Below are 12636 nucleotides of genomic sequence, written 5' to 3'. Positions count from 1 at the left end.
AATCCTACCTGAGGTACAGTCCCCAAAACTGAATGCAGTTACTCCAGGTGTACATCTGAAGCATAATTTCTTCCCCTTTATTTCCAGCCCCCTTGAGATGCAGGCCAACATTCCATTAGCCTTTTTGAATACTTTTTATACCTGTGCATTAGCTTTTAGTGTATTATGTACATTGACATCCAAATCCATTTGCTCCTCCGCAGTTTGTAGTCTCTGCCCATTTAGAACATATTCCGATTTGTTATTCTTGGATGCAGAGTGAAAGACCTCATACTTTTCCACATTGAACTCCATCTGCCACAGTTTTGCCCACTCACTTAATCTGTCTGTGTCCCTTTGCAACTTCCTGCTCCCATATACACAACTTACTGTGCCTCCTAATTTAGTTGTATCTGCAAACTTGGATATACAACTCTCTATTCCTTCATCCAAGTCATTGATAAATATGGTGAATAGCTGAGGCCCCAGTACAGATCACAGGGGAACGCCACTAGTAACATCTCGCCGATCAGAGTACATTCCATTTATCCCTATTGTCAGGATATGGATAGTGATGCATCATGGGAATCTGTGCTTGGAACCTCTCTTGCTTTCATTTTATATAAATTATTTGGACACTGGCAGAAGAGACATAATATTGAAGTTTGCCGAAGCCCCAAGTTAGGGGCATGGCAAGCTGTCAGGAAAAGTTCAGAGACATAGAAGGTTAGCAAAGTGGGAAAGATAGGTGGCAGATGCATTCCACACAGAGAAATGTGAAGTAGTACATTTTGGGAAAAAGAACAGGGCGTGAATTATAGCCTAAATTGTAAGGCTTTTCAGAGTGGAGGAATAGAGAGTGCAAATATATAGATCGTTAATGTTGGGAGTGCAAGTAGCAAAACCCATTAAAAGGCAAATGGGATTGTGGGTTTTATACATAGGTTATAAATATAAAAGGAAGTAATATTGCATTTGTAAAATACATGGGTTAGGCCAGAGCTAGAATATTGAATGCAGTTCTGGGCACCTCCTTATAGAAAGGATTTTCCAGCCACTGAAAGGGTACAGTGAAGATTCACTAGAATAATGAGGAATGAGAGATCATAGATGTGAGGAAAAACCGGATAAATTGTGACTTTTTTACTGGATCAGAGAACGTTAAGGCGGGGGTGGGGGGGTGGATTTAACAGGGGTTTTCAAAATTATGACAGGTTTTGAGGGGATAAATAGTGAAAGATTGTTTCTACTGGTTGGTGAAGCAATAACAAGTGGTTATTATAGATTATCATTAAAAGAATGAAGGGGAAATTTTTTTCACACAGAGTATTCTTAGAACATGGAATGCTCTACCACAAATAGCAATTGAGGTAGAGGTTATACCATGGTTTAAAAAGGAACTGATTAAATATTTACAAAGGAAAAATATAAAAGAGTAACGGGTAATGGAAGGGAAATTGGATTAGAGTAGATCGTTTCAGTTGAAGAGCTAACATTGACTGCACAATGGCCCTTTTATGATACAGATTCTACGATATAGTCTCTCACTAAAGCTATGTTCGTGGCTGTCTAGTTTCCTCTCAAATCACATTATCTCTGGTGTAATTGATGGCTTATTTTCTGACTCATTTTCCATTAGCTCAGTTTGTTTTTTCTTCATATCAATGACCTCAACTCATCATCCAACCCCTGGCTACTCTTGTACTAATTCCATTTTACATACATCGACTTTCTTCAGATCACATGCTGTCATTGCTCATCGCGCTCTCAGTGGAACGCCTGAATCTATGTATCATTCAAAATCTTGTTCCTTTCAGTTCTTCAAAGGCAGTTTCTTAATTTCTCTCAAAGTCTAATCAATAGCTACCACCTCTTGCCTCTTCTGGCTCCATCCTTCGTCCTTCTTCTAATAATTTTCTTGTTCTCACAATTCGCTCCGACCTTGTATGGAATTCCCACAACTTCACTGCTAAAGTTTTATCCAAGAAAGCTGTTTTGTATCCAGCACTTTTCTGCTCTATAGCTACTTCACACTCTGTGCAAAGATTCAGTACTGGTCCAATCTCCAATTTTAAATAATATGTTCTTTTTAATTTTTGTTCCTCTTCAGTTGGTAGCTTAAGATATGAAGGGGGTGAATTTCTGTCGGGGTTCTCCCATTCATCCACAGTATGGCGGAAAAGCTGTGGAAATCCTGGAAAAACAGCGTAAACAGAGTGACCAGAATTGTACACGGTAACTCCAGGCTGAAGCATTAGAAGCACGTAGAAGTTTACTGTTACCTCAGAACTTACGGTCCATCCCTGTAGCTGTACACGCTAAGATCTTAGAAATGTAGGAACAGGAGTAGGCCATTCAGCCCCTCGAGCCTGCTCTGCCATTCAATTAGAATTAGATTTACAATGGCTGCTCTGTATTTTAACTCCATTCACCCGCCATGGCTCCATATCCCTTAATACCCTTGCCTAACACAAATCTACCACAGTTTTGAAATTTGCAATTGACCTAGCCTCAACAGCTTTTTGGAGGGAGAGAGTTCCAGATTTTCACTACCTATTGCATGAAGAAGTGCAGCCTGGCTCTAATCTTAAGGTTATGCTCCCTTGTTCTGGATTCCTCCACCAGAGGAAATAGTTTCTCTCTATCTATCCTATCATATCATTCGATCATCTTAAACATCTCAATTAGATCACCTCTTAATCCTCTATGGAATACAAACCTAGTCTATGCAACCTGTCCTCATAATTTAATCCTCTAACCAGATATCATTCTGGTGAATCTGTGCTGTACACTCTTCAAGGCCAATCTATCCTTCCTGAGGTGCGGTGCCCAGAACTGAACGTAGTACTCTAACTGGAGCTTTGTACAACTGCAGCATAACTTTCACCCCTTCATATTCCAGCCCCTTGAGATAAAAGCCAACATTCCATTAGCATTTTTAATTATTTATTTGTACTTGTCCACAAGACCATAAGAGATAGGAGCAGGAGTAGGCCATTCGGCCCCTCGAGCCTGCTCCGCCATTCAATGAGATCATGGCTGATCTGATTTTTACCTCATCTCCACTTTCCCGCCTTTTCCCCATATCCTTTGACTCCCTTGCCGATCAAAAATTTGTCTAACTCAGACTTGAATGTATTCAATGATTCAGCCTCCACAGCTTTTTGGGGTAAAGAATTCCAAAGATTCACGATCCTCTGGGAGAAGAAATTCCTCCTCATTTCCGTCTTAAATGGGCGACCCCTTATTCTGAGACTATGCCCCCTAGTTTTAGATTCCCCCATGAGGGGTAACATCGTCTCAGCATCTACCCTATCGAGTCTCCTCAGAATCTTGTATGTTTCAATAAGATCTCCTCTCATTCTTCTAAACTCCAATGAGTATAGACCCAACCTGTTCAATCTTTCCTCATAAGGCAACCCTTCCATACCCGGAATCAACCGAGTGAACCTTCTCTGAACTGCCTCCAATGCAAGTATGTCCTTCCTTAAATAAGGGCACCAGAACTGTACGCAGTACTCCAGGTGTGGTCTCACCAGCACCCTGTACAGTTGTAGCATGACTTCCCTGCTTTTATACTCCATCCCCCTAGAAATAAAGGCCAATATTCCGTTTGCCTTCCGGATTACCTACTGCACCTGCATGTTGACTTTTTGTGTTTCATGTACGAGAACACCCAGATCCCTCTGTACCGCAGCATTTTGTAGGATTTTGCCATTCAAATAATATTTTGCTTTTTTATTTTTCCTTCCAACGTGGATGACTTCACATTTTCCCACATTATATTCCATCTGCCAAATTTTTGCCCATTCGCTTAACCTGTCAATATCCCTTTGCAGACACTTTGTGTCCTTATCGTAACTTGCTTTTCCAGCTATCTTTGTATCATCAGCAAATTTGGCCACAAGACACTCTGTTCCTTCATCCAAGTCATTGATATATATTGTAAATAGTTGAGGCCCCAGCACTGAGCCCTGCGGCACCCCACTAGTTACAGATTGCCATTTTGAAAATGACCCTTTTATCCCGACTCTTTGTTTTCTGTTAGTTAGCCAATCCTCTATCCATGCCAGTATATTACCCCCAACACCATGAGCTCTTATTTTGTGCAGTAATCTTTTATGTGACACCTTATCGAATGCCTTTTGGAAATCCAAATATACTGCCTCCATTGGTTCCCCTTTATTCACTCTGCCCGTTCCTTCCTCGAAGAACTCTAATAAATTTGTCAGACATGACTTCCCCTTCATACAATCAAGGAGAGTCAACATGGTTTTATTATGAGTCTCCAAATATCCTGCTACTACTTCCTTAATAATGGATTCTAGCATTTTCCCGTGACAGATGTTAGGCTAACTGGTCTATAGTTACCTGCTTTCTGTCTTACTCCCTTCTTGAATAGGGGTGTTACGTTTGTGGTTTTCCAATCTGCTGGGACCTTTCCAGAATCTATTGAATTCTGGAAGATTACAACCAATGCATCCACTATCTGTAGTCACTTCCTTTAAGACCCTTAGATGCAAGCCATCCGGTCCAGGGGTCTTGTCAGCCTTTAGACCAATTAGTTTACCTAGTACTTTTTCTCTAGAGATAGTGATTGTTTTTAGTTCCTCCCTCCCCTTTGCCCCTTGATTTTCTACTATTATTGGTATATTATTATTGTCTTCTACTGTGAAGACAGATAGTTTTTAGTGATGATTTCTGTACATGGACCCCTAAATCTCTCTGCTCCTCCACAGTTCCTAGCTTCTCACCATTTAGAAAATATTTTGATCTATCTTTCTTAGGTCCAAAGTGGATGACCTTGCACTTCCCCACATTGAACTCCATCTGCCACAGTTTTGCCCATTCACTTAATCTATCAATGCCCCTTTGTAACTTTCCACTCCCATCTAAACTACTTACTGTGCCACCTAACTTGATGTCGTTAGCAAACTTTGATATAAGGTGTCAGCCACGGCTCAGTTGATAGCGCTCCTGCCTCTGAGTCAGAAGGTTGTGGGTTCAAGTCCCACTCCAGAGACTTGAGCACATAATCCAGGCTGACACTGCCAGTGAAGTATTGAGGGAGTGCTGCACAGTCAGAGGTGCTGTTTTTTGGATGAGATGTTAAACCGAGGTCCCGTCTGCCCTCCCAGAGTAGGGGAGTTCTCTCCTGTGTCCTGGCCAATATCTATCCCTCAACCAACACCAAAAAATCGATTATCTGGTCATTTATCTCATTGCTGTTTGTGGGACCTTGCTGTGCGCAAATTGGCTGCTGCATTTACTACATTACAACAGTGACTACACTTCAGAAGTACTCCATTGGCTGCAATGTGCTTTGGAACGTCATGAGGTCGTGAATGGTAGTACATAAATGCAAGTTTCTCTTTTTTTTCATTAAACTGCTCCGTTCCTTCATCTAAGTCATTGATAAATATGGTGAAAAGCTGAAGCCCCAGTACAGATCCCTGGGGGCACCACTAGTCATATCCTGCCAATTGGAGTACGTACCCATTATCCCGACTCTCTGTCTCCTACCCTCTAACCAATTTTCTACCCATGTGAAAAGGTTGCCTTCAATTCCATGCGCTTTCATTTTTGCTAACCGCCTCTTGTGTGGAACCTTATCGAATGCCTTCTGAAAACCCATATAAAGAGCATCCATAGACATTCCCTTATTTACCACGTTAGTGACCTTCTCAAAAAATTCAACTAGGTTGATTTCTTCATTGGCTTCTTTACTGCTGTCACACATTGTGCTATTGGTTCCAATGAGCTATCCAACTGTACCCTTGGATCTCTCTTCTGTGTTATGTTCATTTATACTCCCACTGCTTATTTCCCTGTTCTATGCATCTTTTTGTAAATTCACAGGTGTGCAATTGGGACCTTGATTTAGTTCTGCCGAATTCCTTTGAACACACGTGTTTATTTTGTACATGTGAACTGTACAGTTTTAATACTGACTTTGGCTCTTAACGAGCTCTTATTATAGATTAGCAATATTTGATTTAGCAATCAGACATGGTGGTCTTTAGGACTTAACTGAGTTTTTAACCTAAGGTCACTATCTAGTTTCACTTGGTTCATCATATTCTCACACACATCCAAACTAGAATATCATTTTCAGTATGTAGGTGCTCGCAGAATTCCAAGTTATTGTATCTCTCCGGTAGAAATTCAGGCAAACTGGTGAGTAAAAACAGTGGATAGCCAAATGGATAGTTGAATGTGTTCTACATTGTTGCCACTGGGGAGTTCTTTACCCAGCATGCACAGTAACAGAGAAACCGCTCTTATCTCTGGAATTGAATGCTTGCACGGCTCTATTTCAGGGATAGAGCGTTTTCTCTGTTGCTATGAATGCTGGGTAAAGAACTCCCCATTCTACAGAAAATTTTTATAGTACATGCAGTGACCGTTTTGAAAGTAAGATCAACTGCAAAAAAAGGACGGCTAATGCCAGTCCCTAAGCTGTCCGTAATTTACAGGTTTCACTATACTTTCTTTTACTCCTACAGCATATGGACAATGCAGAATAAAGACACAATGGGCCGGATTTTGCTCTAAGCGGCGAATGAATGGCGCCTGCCGTTTGTTAGACTTGCGCTTGCCCGTAGACTTTTTATGGGCGTTTGCACGGCAAGTTCCTCTCATTGGGTCCTCAATCCAACGCGGTGACCTTTCCTGGGCATCAGGGACCTGTGCAAACGGGGCAAGCAACTGTCTATCCCCATAACCAATCAGATTGAAGCATGTTAATAAACCATGGAACCAGGAAGTGTCAGTTATAATAGTGAATTCAATGCCAAACCAGGTACAAAAAGTGAAATAAAGAGAGGGTAAGAAATATTAAATTAAGAGACAAAGAAAAAGTTTTTAAAAAAAATAAAAATTTTAAAATTGTTTTTTTAAAAAAGACCGACAACAATTAAAATCTGAAGGAATGACACTCCGCAATTGTAAAAGTTAATTTTCAGTGCCAGAAAGGGTGTTTGGCAATCATTAAGATTTACCACGCCATTAAAAGTGTGCTTAGACTTAAATAACTTGATGTACCTTTTTTTGGCGAGATTACTTTGTATCCATCAGGGCCATGCAGGAACTTCATGCTGTTCCATTCATCTGAACGGCGAGTCAGCTGGCGAGATGTCCTTCACGTGCAGCTTGGGGAGGAGCAGAGCATCTGGTGGAGAGATTTTCACATTAACTGCGCATGTGCGGTCACCGAAAGTTGCTCTACCATTTGCACTGAAATAACGGTGAGCACTGTCAGGCTCGCTGTTATTTTCAGAGCAAATTCTGGCCATTATCTAACTTGTATGGACTTTATTGACCTGTATCCTCCACACACTAGAATCCTATGCATCTGTTTCCTTAGACCCCGCGGAGGTATAGTTGGGGTGGGGGGTGTGCTTGCTGTTAAGTGGTTAGTTTTATTTTAGCTTTACGTCTGGCACAATGGCACAGGTCTTAGAGCATTTATATGTGATAGCACGTGTGTTGTACATGGGCTCCCATCCACCAAATTATGACAGTATTTTCCTGTGCATGCTTGGCACATGATTTCCCCAGAATCTTTCAAGCTAGACTATACTACAATGCTTAGAGGATATATATCATTCCAAAAATTAAAACCCTACAGGTAATATATCATTCATTCTTTGGTTTCTCAGATAGAATTACCATGTGAAGATTTCCCTGCTGATTTTCTTCTCTTGCTCATTCAGGAGTGCAGTTTATGTGAAGACATACGGTTTGCCCGAACTGGAGTATGCATAAGTTGTGACGCTGGTATGTGCAGAGCATATTTCCATGTGACCTGTGCTCAGAGAGAAGGGCTACTTTCCGAAGCAGCTGCTGAAGAGGTGAACCCACATTTCCAACTCCTTCTGCTTCCTGCTTTCCCCTCTCCTTTCTTGAATAGTGGTGAATAAAAGCCTGCATGATAACTCGCTTCCCAGATAATAGGTTTTTCTGTGTTAACTGCATTTAAATAAATGACATTTTAAAGAGATTTATGAAGCAGCTACATATTTCATCAACCTACTCATCGGGGACTATCAAGACAAAATGGCTTAAGGTCTGAATAAAGAAATAGAAGGTTGAGGGAGCATCCGTTTTTCTACATGTAATTAACATGGGTAAGCGAAGCACTTCTGTTAGTTTTAAAATTTAATTTGAGTAAAAGAGGGACTGATCGAAAATTATGGGCTAATACCCTTGTTTCAGTTACTATCAACTATGCTTATCGCCGGATAAAAGATATTAAAAGCACCCATTGCAGTTGATCTAATTTTTTTCCATTTAATGTCACTAGCAAATTATGTATTATAAGTATTAACTTATATGTGTTGAAGGGCACTTTAAAATTGGAATAGGTGTGTGTTTAGTAACAATTTTTTAATATAAAGTCAATTCAAAGACTCTTGAAATTCAACAGTGAATGACTTTCTGTTTTATAGACTGCTCTTTGACGTGTGCAATTTAATTTGAATGCATTCACTAGCCCATTTTTCATACTGTTAAGTAGTCAAGACCACTTCAGTGCATGAAGCAGGATATCTACATGCACATAAGAGCTTATTTTTAGTGGGACTCTGTATAGGACTTGATGTTGAAATGATGTTTCCTTTGTGTGTGTGCGCCTCTAATTGTATAGGGTAGCAGCCAAACTATCTGCTCTGCATCAATAACATTCAGCAAATCATTACATCAATGCTAAGAAAAAGCCACATTTGATTTTTTTTTTGGAGGATAGCTGACCTCATGAAGAATAACATTTTCCAAATTTTATTCCATCAAATTGCAAACAGTGGTTCATCGTTGGACTTGGGATAAACTATATATGCTGCCATATGTAGAAATGTTTCTTCCGCTTGAGTTTTAAGCTGCACAAACTTTAATGTTGAGAACACAATGTGGCTACATGGACCTCAGTCTGACATTAAAGGATTCTGATTTACAACTTCAAAATCCATACATTGCTCTCTTCACCTCATTCATGTTCTATATAACTTTATTAAATAGTGTGATTACAGTTACTGATATTTTCATAGACTTCATAAAAACTACTTTCTTTTGCTGGGCACTCTTGAATTTTATTTAATAATACAATTACCAAAGCCAACTTAAAATGAGACATAAAAATGTTTTAATTTTCATGTGGTTAACAAGATACAGATAAAACTGTGGCAAATCCAATCGCTCATTGAGTAAATTGCTGCTGTTTAAATACTGAATCTTGCAGAACAGAAAGGCTTTATCCTTGGACTGAATGGAGTCAGGTGATTTCAGGCTGGGCAAGATGGGAGTACTGTTGTAAGCCTCAATGTTGCTGGGCTTCAAATCAGTCAGAGCTCCAGTTCTTGCTTGCTAATCCAGTGATGTCTGCCGAAAAGCACATGTATGTTAATATCTGGTGAGGACAGGATTAGGCTCAGTTGTGGTGTCTCCCATGTTTTAATAACATTGACCACTTGAGGGTACTGAGTCATGTAATGGTAGGCACTAGCCTTTCATCTCTGGGACCTGGGGTCAAATCCCCAAACTGATGGGGTGAAATTCTTTTATGTCTCCTGACTATATGGGTATGGCAGTGTAGTGGTTATGTTACTGGACTAGTAATCCAGAGGCCCGGACTAACAATCCAGAGAATTTGACCACAAAGCTGTCGAATTGTCATAAAAATGTCCTTTAGGAATAGAAACCTGCTGTCCCTGCACAGTCTGACCTATATGTGTCTCCAGTTCCACACCTTATTTGATTCTTAACTGCTCTCTGAAGTGGCCTAGCAAGCCACTCAGTTGTACTAGGGATGGGCAATAAATGCCAGCCTTGCTGGCAATGCCTACATCCCAAGAATGAATAAAAGATGTAGTAAATGGTCAAGGGAGATAGAGAAAGTGGGTGAGGCAGCGGGGTGAAGAGACAGGATGGCTGATACAGTCTGTTGCTGATAATTCAGTTATTTATTTGCATTAAAATTTTTGAGATATCCAATAATTTGAATTAAACAACATAAATAACAGCAAAGTGGAACTTAGTGCCTAAACATTGAATTAATCAGATAATTTGAATTAAGAGGAGTAGATTGTACTGCAGTGGTGAATTTGATGTAAAGATTGAATGAAACAAGAGGCCAGAGTCAGGATTCCAGAAAGATCATGAAGGGTGCAGATAGAACAATGGGTCACATTCATGAATGGTCCATCTCTGGCCAAAATAGCGAGCACAGCCAAAGCAAAGGAGACAAAGGGATCAGAACAAGACATCAGCATAATGTTAAGTATGGAACTCGTTGTGGAAGGATGTAGGGGGAATGAAGCTGAGGCCCTTGCTGCATATCATTTGCAGCCAAAATGGGAAGGTTGGAGGGGATAATGAAAACCTGACAAACATTTATCCTGATAGGAGTGAGGTTGGAAGGGGGTCAGCTGGCATCCAGGAGATTCTTGCGCTCCTAAATCAAACGGTACAAATAAAAAGAAAACAACTGCAAATGCTACAAATCTCAAATAAAAACAGAAAATGCTAGAAATAAATAGGTCTGTCATCAAGGACTGATTAATATTTTGTATGTAGAAATTCGTCAACTGGGAACTGGAAGAAAAGCAAGTCTCTTAAGGACAAAATGAAAAGGGGCAGGGGAAAGAACAGACAAAAGTCAGGAATGCTGATATCTTTCAGGAGTTAATGGGTAAATGTCCAGCAAACAGACTTATTGAAAAGGTGAAAACTGGTGGTTGATATAGGAAGATCGTCATAATAAAGCAATGAGAAGTCATTTAACATAGTAAAGTGTCCCAAGGTGCTTCACAGGAACGTAATCAGACAAAAATGGAAATAGTTGTTAGGCAATGCATAGAGAGGGGGTTTAAAAAAAACCTCCAAAATGGCATTGAAAGAATTGGAAGGAGGTGGGAGAAACATGAAAGAAAATGGGGAAATTAATTATAAACAGTGCTGATTTCGTAACTCATGCATTATGTAGTGATCACTCACTAATAACCTGTTATGCAATCTGCTTTCCCCATTTGACTGTGCAGCCTTGTTAAGCAAATGTTTTAGAAAGTATAGAAATTGCAATATACATATAAAATTTCAGCAGCTGTCCCTTCAAGAACAATATAAATTTATTTGAAGTACAGCTGAATGTATTTGATAAGTTTGATTGTGTTGAGCCAAAATTCTGCTTTGCTTGAATTTCTAGTAACATTTTCCATTTTTGAAAAATGCCAACCCTAACCTAAGCAAAAAATTAAATTTCCAAAAGGGAAAAAAGGAACCAAGCGAAGTTTTTTACTTGTACTGCAGCAATTCAGATCTGGCTTAGAGTTCAATGGGTTTGAATCATCAAATTGAACTAAATTTATGAAATGAGGGTGGTTCACTCATCTTTACTATGAAGCAATTAATATTGATTTTCAAATAGAATAATTTCAGGAAGCCAGTGTATAAATAGGGATAATGTGCATGATAGCTTTTTAATATAATGGGTAGAGGGCAGGTGAAAAGGACTGCTTCAACATGCACACAAATAGAGTAGCACTCCATACAAATTCACTTCAAAAAGCCAATTTATATTGTAGAACTGATTCATAAATTGGCTTTCCTGTGCTGGATTCCTGTCCACTAAAGTCAGATTGTTCCATTTATATTAGAAGTGGTTTTACAGTGTGTAGCGAGGAAGAGGGAACCAAAACATTATGACTGCTACCAGGTCAAGCAGCTGACTCAGTACCCACCTGCCTGGGTCCTTTCCCAGCTATTGGGTAAGGTACCAGCACTAAAGAAAATAGCAGCGAAGATTGACTTTAAAATAATTGCCCATATGCTGCCTCTGCCTCAGATGTCAACACTACTTGGTGACACCATTATTGGAGGCATGGCTGAAAGCTACCGACTTTGATAGTATGTGCTACATCTAGCAGCAGGGCCATTGCACCTAAATTAAAAATTTGCTGCTGACAAAAGCAATGCCGGTGGTGACAAACTTCTATGGTAAATATAGCGGTGGTAGATTCAACTGTACACCTGGGACGCTGTATCCACAGTAGTGCTACCAGACTGGGAAGCACCAGTAATTTGTAAAACACCAAACTCCTGTGTATCTGCCCGATTTCCACCCCGATAAGAGCTTAATCTGCGCTGAACCAAGTCAATAGCGTAAAAGAATGCAGAAATTTTAAAAAGTGAGTTACGGCCGTAACTACAATACGTGCAAGTATCTGTGATTTTTTTTTAAAGTCCATCTATTGAACCCTTTGCCCGAACCAGTCTCTGCCCACAAAACTGGCCACACTTCCAGGCACGAAAGGCGAGTTTCCGCCAGTTGCATTGGTGGAGGGGATTTATTACATTGCTTCCGAATTCTCAGGTGCAGGCATCCATGGTCATGAATCCAGCACAAATCAGCTGACCAGTACTGCAGAAATCATACATCTTTGATTAGGGCTGGTATAGTACTATGGCAGGGGTGGATCTGAATGGCTGATCTAACTCCATCTAACCGCCTTGGTTCCGTGACTCTTAATGCCCTTGCCTAACAAAAATCTTACCAATTTCAGTTTTGAAATTTTCAATTGACCTAGCCTCAACAGCTTTTTGGGGGAGAGAGTTCCAGATTTCCACTACTCTTTGTGTGAAGAAGTGCTTTCTGACATCACCCCT

General features: G+C 40.1%; 1 protein-coding gene across 2 annotated transcripts in view; it reads left to right on the top strand.

Moving 5' to 3' along the window:
• Window positions 1–12636, top strand: part of phf14 (PHD finger protein 14) — a 243056-nt gene that overhangs the window by 66269 nt on the left and 164151 nt on the right. For both annotated transcript variants that reach the window (XM_068004010.1, XM_068004019.1), the window contains exon 7: window positions 7695–7832. In XM_068004010.1, the coding sequence (XP_067860111.1) occupies window positions 7695–7832 (138 nt within the window). The remainder of the gene's footprint in view (window positions 1–7694; window positions 7833–12636) is intronic.

This window comes from Heptranchias perlo, chromosome 2 (genome assembly GCF_035084215.1).
Source record: "Heptranchias perlo isolate sHepPer1 chromosome 2, sHepPer1.hap1, whole genome shotgun sequence".
In the NCBI taxonomy this organism is placed as follows: Eukaryota; Metazoa; Chordata; class Chondrichthyes; order Hexanchiformes; family Hexanchidae; genus Heptranchias; species Heptranchias perlo.
The sequence above is the reverse complement of the archived record's forward strand: the minus strand, read 5'-3'. Positions and strand labels throughout refer to the sequence as shown.